Source organism: Anolis sagrei, chromosome 3, assembly GCF_037176765.1.
Source record: "Anolis sagrei isolate rAnoSag1 chromosome 3, rAnoSag1.mat, whole genome shotgun sequence".
In the NCBI taxonomy this organism is placed as follows: Eukaryota; Metazoa; Chordata; class Lepidosauria; order Squamata; family Dactyloidae; genus Anolis; species Anolis sagrei.
In genome coordinates this window covers 182,185,734-182,207,561 of record NC_090023.1, presented here as the reverse complement: position 1 = coordinate 182,207,561, position 21,828 = coordinate 182,185,734, and the positions used below count along the sequence as shown (strand labels likewise).

The 21,828-nt window shown below is 40.4% G+C and overlaps 1 protein-coding gene across 2 annotated transcripts in view; it reads right to left on the bottom strand.

Annotated features, from left to right (window-relative positions):
• Positions 1–393: 393 nt before the first annotated feature.
• The window catches only part of A1CF (APOBEC1 complementation factor), a 62,616-nt gene continuing 41,181 nt past the window's right edge, over positions 394–21,828 (bottom strand). Inside the window, exons 8-12 of one of the 2 annotated variants that reach the window (XM_060768791.2) lie at positions 19,023–19,296; positions 16,332–16,540; positions 13,692–13,828; positions 12,858–12,991; positions 394–4,604 (exon numbers count right to left, since the gene is read on the bottom strand). In XM_060768791.2, the coding sequence (XP_060624774.2) occupies positions 4,456–4,604; positions 12,858–12,991; positions 13,692–13,828; positions 16,332–16,540; positions 19,023–19,296 (903 nt within the window). In that variant the 3' untranslated portion in view covers positions 394–4,455. The remainder of the gene's footprint in view (positions 4,605–12,857; positions 12,992–13,691; positions 13,829–16,331; positions 16,541–19,022; positions 19,297–21,828) is intronic. The other variant, XM_060768792.2, reaches the window with a different exon arrangement.

The window sequence follows — 21,828 nt, the reverse complement described above, 5'->3', positions numbered from 1 at the left end:
GGAGAGGGCGGGGAAGGCGCCGGCTGAGCAAGCGAGCGAGAGGGCGAGCGACCCTCAGCGGGAAGGCGGCCCGTCCCTCCTTTCTCACCTTTGCGGTGGGTGTGCTTCGTTCTCCCAATTCCTTAGCGGTGGGTGTGCTTCGTTCTCCCAATTCCTTAGCGGAGGGCTGTGCTTCGTTCTCCCAATTCCTTAGCGGAGGGCTGGGCTAGATGGCCTTTGGGGAACCCTTCTCCCAATTTCGCATTGCTTCGGAAGAGCCGGGCCCGACTCGGCAGCGCTTGAGGGCCCGCCAGAGTGAGTGCCTGCCTTCCCTCCTTAATAATAATTTCTTCTCCCTATTCTACTAAATTAATAATTAAATTTAAAAAAATTGAAAAAAATATTGAAAAAATATTGAAAAAAAGGGCGCCATCTTTACAAAATGTTTTGTAAATATTAACGAAATTTCGTAAATACCGAACTTTTTTAAGGGAAAATTTTGTAATTATTTTAAATATCGAAACAAAAAAAAACCCCAAATACAAATCGATTTTAGAAACAAATTTTTGCGTTGTTACCCAGGCCTAATCCATACTTAAGCAGTGATGCTTTGGGTCCAAGAATATCATCTTGTAATGCTCGGTTTCGGGGTGTCATTAAGTTCAGTCTGGTTCTTGGAGGCAGAGGAAATAATGCATCCTCCTTTAAACTAATAAATCATCCATTTAATGGACATATGTCAAGATATGATATCACCTCTTAGATCAGTGTTTCTCAACCTTCCTAATGCCACGACCCCTTAATCCAGTTCCTCGTGTTGTGGTGACCCCCAACCATAACATTATTTCCGTTGCTACTTCATAACTGTAATTTTCCTACTGTTATGAATTATAATGTAAATATCTGATATGCAGGATGTATTTTCATTCACTGGACCAAATTTGGCACAAATACCCGATATGCCCAAATTTGAATACTGGTGGAGTTGGGTGGGGATTGATTTTGTCATTTGGGAGTTGTAGTTGCTGAGATTTATAGTTCACCTACTATCAAAGAGCGTTCTGAACCCCACCAATGATAGAATTGTGCCAAACTTCCCCCACAGAACCCCCATGACCAACAGAGAATACTGTGTTTTCTGATGGTCTTTGGTGGCTCCTCTGATACCCTCTCGCGACCACCCCAGGGGTCCCGACCTCCAGGTTGAGAAACCCTGTCTTAGATGGAGCCCCTAGTGGTGCAAGTGGTTAAACCAGGGGTCCTCAAACTTTTTACACAGAGAGCCAGATCGCAGTCCCTCAAACTGTTGGAGGGCTGGATTATAATTTGAAAAAAAAAAGAATTAATTCCTATGCACACTGCACATATCTTATTTGTAGTGCAAAAACACTTAAAAACAATACAATAATTAAAATGAAGAACAATTTTTGCCAGTATAAACTTATTAGTATGTCAATGGGAAGTGTGGGCCTGCTTTTGGCTGATGAGATAGGATTGTTGTTGTTGTTGTGTACTTTCAAGTCATTTCAGACTTAGGTTGACCCTGAGCAAATGCTGGATAAATGACCTTGGAGGGCTGGATCTGGCCCCCATGCCTTAGTTTGAGGAAACCTGGGTTAAACCCTTGTGCCAGTAGGAAGGCCGACCAAAAGGTCAGTGGTTCAAATCCGGGGAGCTGGGTGAGTTCCCATCTGTCAGCTCCAGCTCCTCATGCAGGGACATGAGAAAACTTTCCCAGAGGGTGGTAAAACATCTTAGCATCCCCTGGGCAACGTCCTTGCAGACGGCCAATTCTCTCACCAGAAGCGACTTGCAGTTTCTCAAGTCCCTCTTGACATGAAAATAAAAACTCTTAGATAAAAATGCTCATCTAAAAAAATAAGTAAGCTCGGCATTTTTATATCAAATGTATCTTCTCATCTATTTGTGTTTCTAACGATTTCAAATGTTATTACAAAGCCAGCAACACACCATAACACCCGTACATCCAATTAAAAATACTTTGTGGTAGCCATTCAAGATTCAATAATTTACTTAAGACCAAGCATAATTAAAAATGGGAAACTAGTTTTCAAGTAAACATTCACAGGAATGTGTGGTTTCCTTGAATATTTGAAGTTAGCAATCTCAAAATAATTACTGAAGGAGGACATCTGAAAATTATAATGTTGGGGAGGGGGCATCCTCAACATAATAATAGAAACACCTTTTAATTTCAAATATAAAAAACAATTATATTTAAGACTCCAATACAAAAACAGCCTGAGTACTGCATGGTCCCACAAAACAATTTCTGCACTTCTCAGAACCTTAATTTTTTTTACACCACTAAACAATTGCTGTTCTCCTTCACCCCAAATTCCAATTCAGTTTTTAAATGGGTTCATTAAAACTCCCAGTTCATTGGCCTCATAGAACCAACAAAGTTACCATTGCTTCTGTAATAGAAGTGAAGGATTTCCTTTTGTCCCTTTGTCAAGACGTTCTTATCTGGGAGCAAAGTCTCTTTGAATCTGGTGGACTTTACTTCTGAGCAGATATGGAGAGGAATGCATCATTGGCTACATACACATATGAGGGAACAAGTCTCATTGAACTCAATAGGATTTATATCCAAACAGATTGGCAACGGATTTCACATTGAATTTTGGCCTTAACTGTAACCAGTGGAAATGACACATCTATATAAATAAAAATGTAATGATCGTTTGTGGGATTAACAGAACTCAGAAACCACTGGGTGAACTGACACCAAATTTGGACACAAGACACCTATGAGGCCAACGAGTGACCATCACTCATAAAAACACTGAAAAACACAGCAGAAGAGACCGAAAAAGCAAAAAAAAAAAAAGAGCAAAAAGACACTGCAGTGAATGCACAAAAATGACTCCCCTGGCAAACAAAACACACAATAGCATATCCACACTCTCTTCCAGACTACAGCTCCCAGCATCCCCTAGACCAGGCCCTTTAGGAAAGGAGGATGATCCAAATGTATTGCTTCCAAGATGCAAGCTTTCTTCTCTTTGGATCTCTTTGAGAGCATCCCAATCCTTGCATATTTCCAATTTCCAATTCCTGGACTGCAACTCCCAGCAATTCTCCAGATAGATAGATTAGATAGAGATACGTAGGTAGGTAGATCGATCAGGAAGACTGCTGGAAGTTGCAGTTCAAGAATAGGCAGAGGAGGAAGAACGGGGAGAAAGAGGAAGGGAAATAAAAGGGGGAGGAAGGGAAAAGGAAAAGAAGGAAGGAAGGAAGGAAGGAAGGAGAGAAGGAAAGAAAAAGGGAAGGAAGGAAAGAGGGAGGGAGGGAGGGAGGGAGGGAGGGAGAGAAAGAAAGGAGGAGAGAAAGAGCGTGGGAAGCTTGGCCACAGCAACGCATGGCGAATACACCTAGTATTAATATATGTGGAATCTCCATTTGTTGCAAAAGGCCATAGTTAGATATGGCATTAAATGCAATGTGCACATTTATAAAAATCCAAATAGCAGTCACTGTGGAAAGTTGATAATGGTCCAGCTTGAAGCAGAATCGAAGAAGGAATTTAACCCTTCCTTTTTAATGGCAACAGACCTCCCAATGTAATTAATAGCTTTGGGAGAGTAATTTCTACTTTCCATCCAGATCACTATAGGGATGTAAGATATTAACTTCTTCCTGCCTATCTCTTGTCCTCATGATTGGAATTTGTCCTCCAGTGGCTGCTATTTACATTTTCCAAAGATAAGTTAAATCTATTCACCTATTAAAGTTGCACCCGGCTGATCCTATGATTATGGCTGTTACTTCACTATAGGCAGGATCCATAAACATATAAAAGAAAACCAGAGAAAAATAACATCCACATTTCTTTTACTGTACGACACAATCGACTGTAAGGTGCATAATAATTTAGTATCACCAACAGAAAAAAAGCTCGATTTGTACATATAAAAGCACCATTCTAAGGACTCTTCCACACAGATGAGTAAAATCCCACTTTTTTTTTTGCTTTGAACTGGAATATATAGCAGTGTGGACTCAGATAACCCAGTTCAAAGCAGATATTGTGGGATTTTCTGCTGTGATATTCTGGGTTATATGCCTGTGTCAAATATCTTGTTTTCAGATATGTTTATACGGGGAGAAGTCTGTTTTAAAATTGAATAAATTGGGTAGTTTTACCACTTTGCCATTGAAAATATTATTGGAAATAGTCACCAAGGAGCACTGACATAAACAGAAACCAAATAGTGCATCTAAGAAGTTTCCCTTCATTTTCAGGATTTTCTTTAAAATAGCATCTACCGAAGAGTTAATCGAAAAGTAATCCCACTCCATCATAATTTACCCAATTATGAATTGAAAAATACTAAGACTATCTACTCATTATCCTAAAGTAGCCTAAAGTAGCTTCAATGCATTGTCACAGCTTGATTAAAGACTGAGAGAAACCAATACTTTAAATAGAGCAGTGGAATACATCTGTTAAAAAGCTCCATATCCATCACTACGAGTCGCCACTGCAAAGGCTGGGTAAGCTTCGTATGCTGCATATGCGGCCAAATCCTGTCCGAGAGTCACGGCTTGCTTGAGCTGAGTGGCTGCAACAGTTGCAGCTGTGCTGGCGATATATCCTGTAAGGAAATGCAAAAATAAGACTGCAGTGACAGACAATAATCCTTGATTTACGTTTGTATTTGAGAATAGCCAAAATATTGGTTTCTAGGAACTGCCTCAATCTGTGGGTTTGGCCATATGTGTCTAACCAATAGCGGTTGCACATATACACACGTATAAAGCCACAAAAACATTTTAAAAAATGCATGATCCAAAGAAATGATTCAAGTTAGATGGAAATGAAATAAACTGTAATGTATGTCTTGTCTTATTTATTTATTTCAGAGATTTCTATGCCGCCTTTCTCTAGCGCGGATCCAAGGCGTCTCACAACATTTATGAAAATGTACATACATACATTAATTAAAACCTATGTGTAATACTCAATGATGCTTAAAACTGTCCATGGTTTAAATGTAATACCATCTCATTACACTAGATCAGGGGTCCTCAAACCTTTTAAACAGAGGGCCAGGTCACAGTCCCTCAAACTGGATTATGATTTGGGAAAAAACATGAATGAATTCCTATGCACACTGCACATATCTTATTTGTTGTGCAAAAACCCCCACTTTAAAACAATACAATCATTAAAATGAAGAAGAAATTTAACAAATATAAATTTATTAGTATTTCAATGGGAAGCCTGAGCCTGCTTTTGGCTGATGAGATAGGATTGTTGTTGTTGTTGTTGTTGTTGTTGTTGTTGTTGTTGTTGTTGTTGTTGTGTGCTTTCAAGTAGTTTCAGACTTAGGTTGACCCTGAGTGAGGGACAGCTAAATGACCTTGGAGGGCCGTATCCGGCCCTCAGACCTTAGTTTGAGGACCCCTGCACTAGATCACGGATCCGCCTTAAATCCAGTTTCTGCTTCCTGCAGAATTCTGGGGCTTGTAGTTTAGGAAGGGGCCTTTAAACTGCTCAGCCAGACAGATCCTGGACTTCAATAAACTACTGCAGGAGACATAAACTGGATTTAAAGTGGATCCATGCTTTAGTACAGGGGTCCTCAAACTAAGGCCCAGGGGCCAGATACGGTCCCCCAAGGTCATTTACCCGACCTTTGCTCAGGGTCAACCTAAGTCTGAAATGACTTGAAAGCACACAACAACAACAACAACAACAATCCTGTCTCATCAGCCAAAAGCAGGCCCACACTTCCCATTGAAATACTAATAATTTTATATTCATTTTAATTATTGTATTGTTTTTAAGTGTTTTTTGCACTACAAATAAGATATAATTTTCTTCAGATTATAATACAATCCTCCAACATTTTGAGGAACTGTGACCTGTTTAAAAAGTTTGAGGACCCCTGATCTAGTGTGATGAGGCTAAAAGATAACACAGTCTAAAATTCCCATTTTTCAATGTCCATAAACTGCCTGGCTTCAGTTAAAAGCTACTTTGAAGAGGAAAGTCTTTTCCCCTTTCCTAAATGTCTTGAGGGTGGGAGCTGATCTAATTTCCTCCGGAAGCAAGTTCCACAGCTAAGAAGCCACACCTGAAAATATGCCCTCTCAAGTGATCTTTAGGTGCATGTTGACCTGGGGCTGTGTAGAGATAATAGTCTCTTTCCTAGATATTAAAGGTCTATCCGGCCTGTTTAAGGGTCATGGTGTCTCAAGTAACTTGGACCGAAGCCGTCTGCACTTGCATGGCACCTTCACCCCCTGACTAGCCAGTAAGCTGCACGGCAACCCTACGCCGGCAAAGACAGAAGGAGGACTAGACCAAACAAAAATGGCAACAACCAAAATGAGCCACCCCACCCCAACCGAGGTAGTTAAAGCTACAATAACATAAAATCATATACAAGATACACATGCATTCTATGTAGTTGCATGTAGGGCTGTAGATTTACTTTTTACTTACAAAAGATAGCAGAACTCAGAAAGAATGTGACATTTTGATGTCTGAGACAGAAGAATAACTCATATCTGCTGCTCCCCTACTTCCCTACATCAGGATGTGTAGAACCCAAGGTTTGCCAAATTACTTTGGCATCAGAATCAGAAATGAAGGAAAATTCAATCTATTGTCAAAGGCTTCCATGGCTGGAATCACTGGGTTGTTGTAGGTTTTTTTGGGCTATATGGCCATGTTCTAGAAGCATTCTCTCCTGATGTTTCGCCTGCATCTATGGCAGGCATCTTCAGAGGTTGTGAGGTCTCTGAGGATGCTTGCCATAGATGCAGGCGAAACGTCAGGAGAGAATGCCTCTAGAACATGGCCATAAAGCCCAAAAAAACTTACAACAATCCAAAATTCAATCTATTTACGTCATAAATAAAAACTTTCCTAACGTCATACTTTTAGACCTTCATTGATATTCAGTTACACTTTATAATTTGGACCTGGGTAAAAAGGAAGTTTTGAAGATAGAAGGGAAGGAGGGTCATATATAAGTAATTGACTTTCAACTTTAAAAATTAAAGATGCCTATTACACAATCAAGAAACTCCTGTATTTTTAACTGTACTTGCAATGATCCTGGAATCAAAAAAGGACTTTAACTTCTCTCTCCTGCATGTGAGTTTAAAAGAAAGGCATGCCTATTTATGATTTATCTAAATGCTGGGTAATACGTAATGCAAATATAACAATGCCACCAGCCGATAGCCATTTGACCTTGACTATGAATGGAAATCTACTTACAGCTGAGAAATGAACAACAGATTCATGGAAGAGGAAATGCATTTGTGAAAAAGGAAATGGATCTCATTCTTGCTAGTGGTCATTTACAAATTAGCATTAGTATTGATCAGAGCTTTTTGAGGGGGGAACCCATCTCTTTAACTAGGCAGAACATATGGTGCATGCTTCTAATAATGTTGCTACAACATGGTTGTATTTTATTGTTACTACTAGCTGTACCTGCCACGCTTTGCTGTGGCCAACCTTCCCTCTTTCTCTCCTTCCTTCCTTCCCTCCCTCCCTCCGTCTTTCCTTTCTTCCTTCCCTCCCTCCTTCCTTCCTTCCCTCCCTCCCTCTTTCTTTCCTTCTTTCCTTCCTTGCTTCCTTTCTGTCTTTCCTTCTCTTCTTCCTTCCTTCTCTATCTCTTTCCTTCCTCCCCCTTTTCTTTCTCTTCTGCTGTCTCTCTTTTCTTCCTTCTCTCTTTCCTTCTTTCCTTCCCTCCCTCTTTCTCTACATTCCCTTCTTCCTTCGCTCCTTCTTTCCTTCCTTCTTTCCTTCCCTCCCTCTTTCTCTACATTCCCTTCTTCCTTCGCTCCTTCTTTCCTTCCTTCTTTCCCTTTTCCTTTCCTTCTCTCCTTCCTTCCTTCTTTAACTTTCCTTCCTTCCCCCTTTTTCTTTCTCTCCCTCTTCCTCTCCTTCCTTCCTTCTCTACCTCTTTCCTTCCTTCAATCTCTCTTTGCTTCACCCTTTCCTTCTTTCTTTCCTTCTTTCTTTCCTTTCTTTCTTTCTTTCTTTCTTTCTTTCTTTCTTTCTTTCTTTCCTTCCTTCCCTTCCCTTCCCTTCCCTTCCCTTCCTTTCCCTTCCCTTCCCTTCCCTTCCCTTCCCTTCCCTTCCCTTCCCTTCCCTTCCCTTCCCTTCCCTTCCCTTCCCTTCCCTTCCCTTCCCTTCCCTTCCCTTCCCTTCCCTTCCCTTCCCTTCCCTTCCCTTCCCTTCCCTTCCCTTCCTCTTTCTTCACTTTTTTCTGTATTGTCATTTAGCTTTTCATCATTTAGCTTCTTGGGGCTTTTTAAGTCCCTTCTGCTGTGTTTTTCAGTGTTTTTATGAGTGAAGGACATACATTGGGTTGTCAGGTGTATTATGTCCGATTCCCCCAGTGGTTTTTGAGTTATGTTAATCCCACAAACGAACATTACATTTTTATTTATATAGATGTATTGTTTCTACTGGAAATGTATATTTTCCTTATTTAGGACCTCATGTACAGAACTATCCCAGTATCTGCTCGGGATAAATTACCAGACTTCGTGTGGATATGTAAAACCATGGATATTAATAAAGCTTATTATTTTCAATAAGACAAACAACAGAGGTATCAAAAGAGGGCATGGCTTGGACAAGTGAATAAGTGAAACTGTGGATAAGTGAAACTGAACATTGGTTCTGCGGATACAAGGGTCATTCTGTGAAATCAGAGGCATTCCTCATTGCTTTCGAGGCACTGAGTGTATTTAGAAATGCAGTCTTTATTTATATCAGCTCCTTTACTACTTGTAAATAATGTTTAGCATTTTTTACACAGAAAAGCAACATATGCATAAAACATGAGAAAACTGAAGATTCCTTGAGAAGTTACTATTTCCTCTATTTTTGTCAGCATATTTTAGTAGGCCTTAAAGGACTGACTAGAGAGGAGCAAATTATCTTTCACATTTGTCATTATTGATTAGGCATGAGCCAAAAAAAACCGGAATTACATGAAGAATCGGATATGGAGATTTGAATTTCACTTTTGAATTGAGTTTTGAACCATGCAGGAAAGGTGTGTGTGTGTTTGTGGGGGGGAGAGGGGGGTCCGAATTTGAACCACTTACCATTTTTTTCAGAAATATTCTGTAATGTTAGGAGACATCCCAAGGTTATTTTAATTTTCACAACCAGTAAGCAACTTTGGTAAAGGCAAGGGAACTTTAAAAATCTAATTATTTTGAAGGGATGCAGTGGGCGCAGGCCCATAGCCAGGATTTCGTTTCGGGGGGGGGGGCAAATTTTTTTCAGGGGGAGTTTCGGGGGGGGGGCTGAGTTTCGGGGGGGGGGGGCTGAGTCTGAGTGAAAGAGGGTCTACCCTAGCAAACCTTTTGTATCATTACCCCAATACCCCCATACATATGAGATATATTGAGCATGGTGATCAGATCATGATATGAATAAACATAACAGTCTAAATAATGTGCCAGTAAGGCCTTTTCACAAACTACCATGAGAATTTGGGGGGTGAAGCCCCTCAAGCCCCCCCCCCAGCTACATGCCTGAGTGGGCGTGGTTAATAACAGCCATCTTTAGTGTAGTTTGGGAAGGGCAGGCCACCAATGATAGAGATTGCAAAAGGCCCTACTGTTAAACTACGTTTCCCACAATGTGTGCCTGCTCAGTAACCAAATGATGGCTGAAGGACCCAAACATAGCTGTCTGTAGCAGTCTTTATCTAAATATAAAATCAACTGATTGAATCTACAAAGAGGTCTAAAGAAGGCAGCAAAGCAATAAGCAACTTTTGCAAAGCCAAGAGAATATAAACTGCTTTAAAAAACCAATCATTTTACTTTGGCCTGATTGCCATGAACAAGGGGTAAATGCAGAATAAAAAGATCACAATCATTGTTACAACAACATTTTAAAATTCAGTGTAGATGGCATGTGGAAGTTCCCTTTGTGGTCCTCAACAGCTCCCCCCCCCCCCAAGTTAACCATACTGTAAAGATGCCATCTTTCCCATACCTGCCTCAAATACTATTTTCCTGTTATCTTTGTTTTGTCAATGAATAGCTAGACATCTCCTCTCTAGAGAGGTAGAGAGCAGGAGACTTGGCTTAGAATGATGCATTTTATATTAACTTTAAGAGACCACATTGTTACTGGATTGCCAGAGACTTTTGAACTTGAATAGACCAAATGTATTCCTCAGCTTTCCAAGTAACAATGTAATGATAGGTGAAGGTCATTACAATTAAGCAGTAAATGGCACTGGGTTCAATAAAACAGAAGTATAGCTTACGTAACATGGAAGCTTCAACAAGCCTAGACAAATTGATTTTTCTCCGTGGCAGGAAGCTGGATGGATTTTAAACTTTTTTAAAAGCCCTGATGTTCCTGAATGATTCCATATTAATCAACAGGACTGATTGGTGTACAATTCCAGTAAGGCAAAAGAAATCAAATTATCATGAAAGACATAGACATATAGCGCATAGGGTTTTAGTTATGGTAACTGTAAATTATATTTCTGTTTTGAATCTATGTTGCCCTTCATTCCCATACTCATGGATTCTATACTTTAAGATACTAAGAAGATTAAAATTGAATTATTCCCGCTGTTCAAGCCAATTAATTCATAACAATATGTAACACAATATTTGTTCCTGGCTTATAAATGCCATTTCCTAATTAGTCCTATCATAATAACATGGAAAACGTTTATTAAACTGCAAAAACTTTGTTTATGGGGGACATCCTGCAGCACATTTTGCTATAGTTTTTCAATGGATAGCTCATGAAGTCTCAACCAATTCAACATAGTTTGTGGCAGCCACAAAAATGAAGTTACTGGAGTATAAAAAATACTTCCATAATGAGTACTGCACAATAATTAGAGATGTGCACAGAGTTCGTTTCTCCCATTTCACTTGTTTTTTTGTTCCTTTTGTTCCCTTCGGGAGCACGGAATGGGAAGCCCCCTCCTGATACGAAATTCAGCTTGAAATAAAAAGAAGTGGGAGCCAATAAACAGCTCCTCCACTACTTTCATGACCCCGTGGTGAAATAAATGAAGATTTTTAAAAAAATCACTAGATTCACAAGACCACTTTTTAAGGTGAATTGCATCCTTACTCCACCTCATAAGTTCCCATGTTAGGAAGAAGCCTTTCGCGATCACATCTCTTTCTATGAACCGGCGCAAACTCTAAGATCTTCCGTGGAGGTGCTCTTTTTGCTCCCACAATCATCACAAGCACGGTTGGTGAGGACGAGAGAGGGGGCCTTCTCAGTGGTGTCCCCCTACCTCTGGAACACCTGTCCAAGGGAAATAAGATAGGCCCCATCCCTCCCCTCTTTTCGTAAGAGCTTAAAGACCGGGTGGTTTCACCAAGCCTTTGAGAATGACCACTACTAGCCCAGCCCTAGACACTGTGAGAATATGGCTTAGTACTTCCCACCTATTATTTATTTATTTATTTACTTTGCTTATATACCGCTGTATCTCAAGCCCGAAGGCGACTCACGGCGGTTCACAAACAGTAAAAACAGTAGAAACAGCAGTGGTTCCATACAACATATAACAATTGACTTAACACATTATCCATAAATTACCAATAAGCAATTACAATGCACAATTATTACAAAAAACAATTATTATCCTGGTCACTCCTCTAATAGGCCCTGGAAATGAGCAGCCACAGGCCCATACCTCCTATTGCTGTTAGCTGGTTATAGCACTTTACCCAATTCCCTCCCCCCCCCCCCAATTCTGGTTTTGCACTAGCCTCGGCCCAACCCTTTTTAATTGCCTTGACCCATTTTTTTGACCCTAACAAACAGGCATGAAGAACAGGCAGGATTACCTTTAATATATATGTGTTGTTGTGATGATTTTATGCATATGTTGTTTACTCTTTATGTTTTGGTGTCTGTTACTTGGAAACTGCCCTGAGTTCCCTCGGAGAGATAGAGTGGTATATAAATAAAGTGTTGTTGTTGTTGTTGTTGTTGTCCCCTAATTCTCTTTATGTCCTTTTAAGGATCAGAAAAATGTTGCTTACAGAAACTTTTGGTTATGCATTTATCCGCACTTATCATGCAGCATTCTTTTGGTTTTATCTATATTTCTCAATAAGAGTGTTGTGACAAAAACTTATCTTTTGCACTTCCTCTTTCCATCTTCTTTCCTGGACAGTGACTTTACAACTTAACATTTCATTCATACTCTATAATTAATATTGCCATGGTTCCACTTTAAATGCCATGGCAACATCCCATGGACTGTGCTGTAGGTAATCTGGAAAAGAGAATGGTTGGGTCCTATGGGAAGTTAATTTAAGAAAGCTTCCATTTCATCCTCACCACTACGGTGTTCAAGCTGAATTTTCTGATGCCTTAGATAGGGAAAGGCAGGTCAGTTGCCCTGGGGGTAGAGAATCGACTCTTTTGGCCACTCCTTTCAGAGACTGCCCTGTTGTGGTCATGGGGGTTTAGGTAAGACTTGGGGTGCATCAAAATTGTTGAATTAATACAGTTTGACACCACTTTAACTACCATGACTCCATGCAATTGAATCCTGGGAGTTGTTGTTTGGTGAGGCAGAAGAACTCTTTGGCAGAGAATGCTACAGACCTTATTACACAGGAGCTCCCAGGATTGCATAGATTTGAACCATGGCAATTACAGTGGTGTCAAATTGCCTTTATTCTACAATGTAGATGCATCCCAAGACACATGGTGGCGGAGATGACAAACTCTCTTTCCAAGGAGACTTTAGGGCACGAGGCCCTTACACAACAAGTCTCTACATTTTCTTTTCATGTACTTCCTTAAGTTAATATGCCTTAGGATCCAAGTTAGTGCCCATACAGTCTTGATGTACCTGGAAAAGATGCTGTAGCAGCCGGCGTCTCTGTGCCCTCAGTGGGGATGCCCAAAGTTTGAAGAGTATATTCCGCTGCATATGTTTTGGCTTCATCTACATAAGGACTGAGCTTGGGCGGTGTGAAGGGATGCCTAAAAAGTAGTTGTAAAGACTGAATTTACTCTTACATGTTGATAAGCTTACTTTGCATTCATCTTTTTCAAAAACAATAGAAATACCTTACAATGGAAGGCTTTTGTTTTAATTATTTAATTCTTTACTGAATACCCCTTTGAATACCATGTCAGCTAAGTTAGGCAAAATATCAAATAAGACCAAGTTTGCCTTAAAAATCACACTGAAATGAAATGATTGAAAACACAATTAAATAAACAGTAATAAAAGATACCTGGGACCAACTGGTCAAACCTGTCAAAGGCCTACTTGGATAAAAAGGAGTATCTAATCCATAAAACATAAAAGCAATGCATATTAACCATAAAAACAAATTCATATTAATGACAGCATCCATTCTTACACTCATCAGGTGTGGAGATAGTGTGGCCTGTGGATAGTATGTTGTCCCAGGGAATATTTTATAGCTCAAAGTTCCCTTAAAATTTTCATGGGAAAAACATTAATAATCCTGTCCCCTCATTACCCCCCCCCCCCAATTGGGAAAAAGCATACACTGATCTTAAAATGACCCCAAAAGGCCCAAAATGTGATGAAATTGATCCCAACGTTTTCTGCTTTTTGGGGAGAATGTGGGAAGTGGACCTCAAAATCTCTGAATCTCTGCCAGCTGTCACTCTTGATGTAGATGAACTGGAATGTGCAGAAATTACTTACATAGTAGGATTTTGACTGGCAAGAGCAGGGATCGTAATTTTATATAAGAATAGCTGTCTTTGGTCTTGCCCAACAGCCGAATGAAGTTGATAGACAGGCTGTCCCCAATTATTCTTCTGGCAGATCTCTTCCAATATCTACAATGAAGAAAGGATTCAGTGATGTCCGTTTTGTAATCAAGTTGTAGCTACCACAATTAATTAAAACAACTTTAGGACTTCATCACACACAATAAAATCAGTGTTTCTACACATTTAAGAAACGGCGACAGACGGAGCCCATCACATGACACAAGCTCGTACAGTGAGTTCCAGGTATTTTGCCGTTTCTGTAGTGTCGTTTTTTCCTGTTTCCCAAGTTGATTGACACTCAACTTCTTTTTCAATTCCCCACACAGAGATGTGTAAAAATACCCAATTTAATATGTGATGGGAATTCCCCCTTGTCTGCTTGTAAACATAACGATGATGCCATCATGGAGGGAGGAGCTGAAATAGCAGTTTTGATTCCTTACCGATTTGGGACCGAGGAAGAAGGAATGGTAAATTATATCTCGTTTTAAACATAAAATAAACATTTTGAATTATACAGTTTATTAAAAACTGTAATATCCAAAGAAAATGGAGGAGGAGACAGTGGGAGGAGAAATATGTCTCCCATGTAATGTGAATGCAAACAGATAATTAGAAAAGAAAGCAGAAAGAGGGAAACCTGGGTTGTTGTAGGTTTTTTCGGGCTATATGGCCATGTTCTAGAGGTATTTTCTCTTGACGTTTCGCCTGCATCTATGGCAAACATCCCCAGAGGTAGTGAGGTCTGTTGGAACTGCCATAGATGCAGGCAAAATGTCAGAAGAAAATGCCTCTAGAACATGGCCATATAGCCCGAAAAAAACTACAACAACCCAGTGATTCCCATGAAAGCCTTCGACAATACAAAAGGAAAATCGTTTGATGGGGTAGGAAAATCATTCATTTAATTTCAAAACAGGGCATTTTGAAGCTTAAGGGAACAACAACAATCCCAAATGCTTTACTTATCCCATGGGATGAAGTCCCTAGTTTTGATGTTTGGCTCTGGAAACTTAAAAGAAAAAACCAGAAAAGCCACCATGTACAGGAAAATCTTATAGTTACAGATACAACGAAAATGAGCATAATTTTTAATCATTTATTTTGTGGTGTATCTGTCTACTTTTCCACTAAAAGACAAAAAGGAGTAGTGATATGTAAGCCACACTGAGTCCCTTCAGGGAGATGGTGGCGGGGTATAAGAATAAAATTATTATTATTATTATTATTATTATTATTATTATTATTATTAGAAACACAACAAGATGTATCCACAGCAGACACTCTGCTGGCTGTTGTATTGTTTCACATGTCGGACATTTCCCAAGTGTCTAGGACTGTGTGATATATCAGCGAATATTGCGTGCAGATCCCAGTAAGGTGGCCTTTTGCAGCTGACAAATGGTAATTTTGTCAGTTCCGATTGTGTTTAAGTGCAGGCCAAGGTTTTTAGGCACTGCACCCAGTGTGCCGATCACTGGGACTATCTTTACTGGCTTGTGCCATTATTATTAGTATTATTATTATTATTATTATTATTATTATTATTATTATTATTATCAAACAGACAATGTATTGGGAATCTCACATCAGAACAACATATTTTATGTGTGGCCAAGACCCAAAAATAACATATAAAACAGCTCTGTACTTAAGCAAAACAATACGTCTGAGAACCACATATGTAGGGCTGATTGGGGTAAATTGTAGGGGTGATAATGAAATATGATGTATATACTCAGCTTGATCAGTTTATCAGTTTTTTTCATGTTTTATCATATTTATTTACTGTATTGTTATAAGTGTCTTATTTTAACTTACTACGTGGAGTGTGATAGGGTCTGTCAGGCCTTGTTGTTCTGTTTCTTATTGTGATATGGCCTAAGGGCTAATCAATAAAAATTATTATTATTATTATTATTATTATTGTATTGTCGAAGGCTTTCATGACTGGAATCACAGGTTCTTGTGGGTTTTTTCGGGCTATAGGGCCATGTTTTAGAGGCATTTTCTCCTGACGTTGATGAGGAAAAATCTGGCTACCAGTATTAAAAAACTCTAAAATTACAGCAGCAAAACAGCAGAGAGGAAACAACCAGGCACATCTTAAATCCTCTCAACAAAAGATTTTCCCAGGCTCAGCCAGGCCTTCAAATGCTAATGAAGATGGTCAGTTGAAACATTCACACCTAGCTCCAGCAGAGAAGAGCTCTTTGCCCCACCCCAGCCATTCCACAGATATATAAACCCATTGTCCTAATTCCCACAGACCTCACTAACTCTGAGGATGCTTGCCATAGATGCAGGCGAAACGTCAGGAGAAAATGCCTCTAGAACATGGCCCTATAGCCCGAAAAAACCCACAAGAACCTAATTAGTATTATTATTATTTGCAAAATGGCTATGACCCTTAAAAAGAAATTGAACAATCAAACCACCAAACTCAATAATCAATCAATATTGCCAATAATTATTTCTCTCTGAATCTTCCCCACAAGTGTAGAGTGAACAGAAAGACAGATGGGGTGGCTAAGAGCAGAAGCGTTTCTTCTAACTATGCTCTACTCACCTGCGGGGCAAGTTTAATTCCTTGTGGTTTTAAACTGATGTGATTCATTGGCGTAAGCTCCATCCCTGGCAAAAGGTCATACAGTTTCTCCTCGTCTCTTTTCTCCCCTTTGAGCTGGTATCCACGGCCGAGGGCAGGGTTGGCCAAGTAGCCACGGCCTCCTAGTCCTCTAACTCCGGCAGCCCCTACAGGTACATTCATGTAAATTTCTAGGAATGTAAGAAGGCATTAAACTGAATCAAATCACCGGAAAATCTCCCTGATTAGTAATGTATTGGAAGACATGACCCCTGTACAGGTGACACACAATGCAGAGGTCTAAAGGGGATTAAGATTACAACCCTACCTTCATGCAAGATGAACTTGCACAATAACAGCAGATGTTGGCAACACTGGGCAGCAAATCTGTACGTCGTTTCGTTTGTTATATATATATTTTCCACTGTAGCATTTAGATTTTACACCCCAGGCACTAACATTTCTTCAGCTGTCTTTACTACTCTGTGTTTATTGGAAATAATTCACCGAAAAGTAGCAACATTCAAAGCACAAATCCCTTTATTGCCTTTCAAGCGCTCATGGATATGTGCAAGGACGGGACTGTTCCAACTCTGATTGTACCTTGTGGGCATTTTGTTATTTTTAGTATTTGCAATTTAGCCCACAAACCTCAGGCATCTCAGGCTTGTTTTTTTCAAAAGGCTTCAGTCTAGGAAACATGGTGAACCTGGGAATTGCAGTTTACTCAAATGTACACCCATAACATTATATTCTAACAGTATCACTTTTATTAATATAAGCCAAGTCCTGCATGTTGAAAATGGCCTCAAGATAACTTGATGGAGAACATGCATGAATTATACATTATTTTACCCATCTCCATTTTGTCCAGTTTCATATAAGGCTTACAATTCAGTTATTTGGATTCAGGCTTGAGGGGTACATTTTAAAACTGAATTGTATTTAATGAACAAGAACAATAGTTGTAAACTGGATGATCAACATTAACAGGTATAAATGTAAGTGTCTGATGTTTGAAGCATAACTTTCATTCAATTTTTACTAACCCCCAAAACCAGGAACATTTCTACTTTACGAATGCCTTCCCTCAGGCCCGTAGCCAGGATTTCGTTTCGGGGTGTGTGTGAATTTTTTTCAGGGGGGGAGGTTCGGGCGAGGGCTGAGTTTCGGGGGGGGGGGGGCTGAGTCTGAGTGAAAGAGGGTCTACCCTAGCAAACCTTTTGTATCATTACCCCAATACCTCCATGCATATGGGATATATTGAGTGTGGTGATCAGATCATGATATGAATAAACATAACAGTTTAAATAATGCACCAGTAAGGCCTTTTCGCGAACCACCATGAGAATTTCGGGGGGGGGGGGGGGCTGAAGCCCCTCAAGCCCCCCCCCCCCCCCCCCGGCTACATGCCTGCCTTCCATAGCATATATTTCAATGGAATTGTCCTGTGGGATCATAGAATCATAGAGTTAGAAGAGACCTTGTGGGCCATCCAGTCCAACCCCCTGCCAAGAAGCAGGAAAATCATATTCAAAGCACCCCTGACAGATAGCCATTCAGCCTCTGTTTAAAAGCCTCCAGAGCAGGAGCCCCCACCACACTCCAGGGCAGAGATTTCTACTGCTGAATAGTAGGCTTGGCTGATAAAAAAATGGTTCAAAACTCGTTTCAAATGTAGGGGGCACTGGTGGTTCGATTCTAAAGTGAATTCCAATTTTCACAGAAAAAAATGTTCAAAACTTTTCAAAACTTCCAAGACTTCCGAATACTTTCGTTAATGGTTTGAAAGTGTTATTTCCTGTTTCATTGGGTGGTCTTTATTTTGAAAGTAGTTGTTTTACTCCAGAAGCATGGAAAAGCTAGCAGAGGAAATTCCTTCCTTCTCTGGTTTAAAACTGGCTTCTCTGGCTTGAGCCGAGGCCAGGGACCAGAAGCGGGAAAAGCAAACGGAGGAAATTCCTTCCTTCTCTGGTTTAAAATTGGCTTCTCTGGCTTGAGCCGAGGCCAGGGACTAGAAGCAGGGAAAAACTGAACCATTTCCGACTCACTTCATGAGTCGTAACAAAAATGACGGAAAAGGCTTTGGAAAGGCAAAGGGACTTCTGGTTTTCTTAAAATCTTCAAAATCATTTCAAAAAGGTAATTTTTATGACTTTATTCCGAATTACGATGGTCCCTAACCATGCCTACTGAACAGCTCTCACAGTTAGGAAGTTCTTCCTAATGTTCAGGTGGAATCTCCTTTTCTGTAGTTTGAAGCCATTGTTACACATCCTAGTCTTCAGGAATGTTTTTTGCTGCGCTATTCCTCCACATCGCCCATGGATTACACCCATCTGGATGTGTAAACTGACTCCACTGATAGTCACTCAGTCTGAGATTATATGAAGGTTCTATCTTTAGGTAATATGCTGTACTTGGACAACCAAACTTTGTTGCCGTACTATGTGGGTGAGAGAGGAGAGTGTAAAAATGAGCATGAGAGGGAAGATAAGCTCATGATAAATCAGATGATAAATTTAAAGTTCTACTGCAAACCTCCCCAAGAGATTAATTCTTTCACAAGTCCATCATCATGTGACCCACAGACCTCCCTTTCCCCAGTGGATGTCAATGCAGCGAGCCCATATTCTGTACTTGCTGTGAGGAAGTACTGCTTGGTAGAATTACCTCTAATGGATGGAGGTCTAATGGTGCCCCTGTTGGCGAGATGTCCTTTCACAGCAGGAAAGTGGAGGTTGGGAATGGCAGCATAGGCTTGAGGTGCATAGAATACTGGGGTCCCCAGGTAGGCAGCAGCAGGGTCATATACAGGCCCAAAGGTATAGGTGTATTCTGGCAACACCGCTCCCCCTCGTCCTCCGGTGCCTCGGGTGTATCTGACATAACTATCTTTGTCGACTGGCTTGGCCAAAGTGACTTCGATGGGAGAGCCATCCACCATCTTTGAAAAAAAAGGGACACACAAAGAGAGAAAAAACATTTGAAATCCAGAAATGGGCCAGCTGTCTCATTGGGAGTGAAACATCTACTTCAGTCGGCAGAATTTGAAGGAAATGAAGCATTAGAGCAGTATGTGCCAAATGACCAGTTTCCCTACTTCTTTCAGTAATTGAAATAAGACTCTACTGCCAGTCTAGACAGCTTTTTATATAAAATGTAGGGATGCTCTTTCATGACAATCGGCACATATGTTTCAACAGAGGTGAGAAAAGATCAGTCCTTCAAGGATCCCTCCAGGATCTCAAAGGGTGTCTTTTCCTGCTCTTTGAAACCCCCAGGTACAAAACATTGCTATTTATTTATTTATTTGCAACATTTATATGCCACCCTTCTCACCCTGAAGGGACTCAGAGCGGCTTACAAGACATATATACATACAATATCAGTATTAAATATTACTATATTGTGCTATACCATTATATTGTGTGTTTAATTTATTTTTTTATTATTTAATATTATTTAAATAAATGTCAAGGTCTTCATGTACTCATGTTTACATATGCTCCAACTGTTCCAATATGTCAGAAACTGCCCTGTTTAATCCTCTGCCATTTTTCAGATGCTTTACAGTTCTGTTCTCCTTCCACTTTTGACATCATCAAATGGACCACCGGAATCGGCATGTATCATGATGAATCTGGCCATGCCCACCTGGGAGCGTAGGGAACCCATTGCCCCACATCGGTCAACTCACCCAAGTCTCCATCCAATGGGGAGGAGCATTGACCACCTAACTTTCCACTGTTTATTTCTATTCAATACAGGAAGCACCTTTTGTTGCCACAGTGACAGCATGCATCTGTTTGCCTATACTTTTACGATGGAGCCTCACCAGAAGTTGCTCTAACGTTAGTGGGTTCGGTTGTAAAAATATAGACAAACTGGTACATACAGCCAAAAGGACCTCATGTGATAAGGTCATTTGTACTCAATTTAATTCAGTTGCTGTAAAATGACTTTAAAGCACAAAAGTAGTCTGCATATAAGTTATTTGACCAGGGACCACTTTGAATAGGGACCATTTGACCAGGGACTACTCTCCAACATTAGTACCAAAAGGGTTATGAATCAGTTTTTGGTCAACCTTTGATTTGGTTTGGTTATTTAGGGGTCCTGATTCAGAAAATTGCATTGGACCACATCAGCTCTAGTTTCTGATATGGAACATATGCCATCCATTAATCCCTCTCTGCTCGCCTATAAAAAAATCATATTTAATAATCTAGAGCTGATGTGGTCTACCCAAAGGGTCGGGGCTGGTCAGCAACAGGGAAAGAATGCCAGACAATGCGAAAGGAGCAGAAATAAAATAAATAAATAAATAAATAAATAAATAAAGAGGAAGGAGGCTCGTGGACCAGATTTTCGTCCACGTGGTCCACTGGTGGTCCGTGGCCCACAGGTTAAGAACCACTGTGTTAAACCAATGGCATCTAGGATCAGATCATTTTGGGAATGTCCCTATAGCTCCCTATAATTTTGATTCATAAAGACTCTTCTGGCTTTATTTCCATCTGAGACACCCTGTGTGGAAGAACCACTGGATACATTTCTGTTGAACAGCTGATGCATGCAAGTTTATAGTCTTTGAAAGATTTCCTCCCACAGTGTACAGAAGATGGCTGGGGCAGTTCTTGATATCCCTGATATGTACACTTTCCACAATTGAGATGCGGGTCCAGCAACCTCATCAGACAGGGTAACTTTTGGTGGCATATGCTGGTTCCTCTATTGTTTTGTGACAGAACCTGCCAGCTTCTATCCCACGACACAAAACTACTTCTAGTGGGGCTCCGCCACAAAACTATAGAGGAGCCAGCATATGCCACCATGGCAGCAACACATGAGTCCTCCCATGTTACGATAGAGATCAACAGGAAGAAGCCAGGTGGCAGACAGTCCCCCCTGTAGGATGATGTAGGAGGAAAATCAAGTTATGTGGGGCATGGGCAATGGGTTCCCTATGCCCCCTGCCAGGCACCACCAGATTCACCACAATGTGTGGTGATTCCAGTGGCCCTCTATGATAAGGTCATGAGTTCTTCCCATATGAGCTTTCTAGGGAGGCCCTTCTCTTTGAGACCTTCTCGGTGATTATTCCCAGGCTCTGGAACTGCCTTTCTAGCAAGGTTAGATGCCAATTACTTTACTCTTCTTTTGTAGGGAGGTGAAGACATTTGTCTCATCAGGGCTTCATGGGCTGACTGCTCAGGAGCAAAGGGCTTTTCATGTCATATATTGGAATGTGGTTTTTTTTTAAATGTTTGCTTGTAACTGATTTCAATTTTAGGAATGATTTAATTATATTTTTAACTTTTGTACAATGTCATTTCCTTGGCTGCATTTGTTCTAACTTAGCTGGGTGTCTCTGCCTCTTCATGGCAGCCCAGTACCACAAGGTGTTTTTAACCAACTTACTACTGGAGGAGACAAGATATCCAACTAAGCTTAAGATTTTTCAGATTTTTCAGAT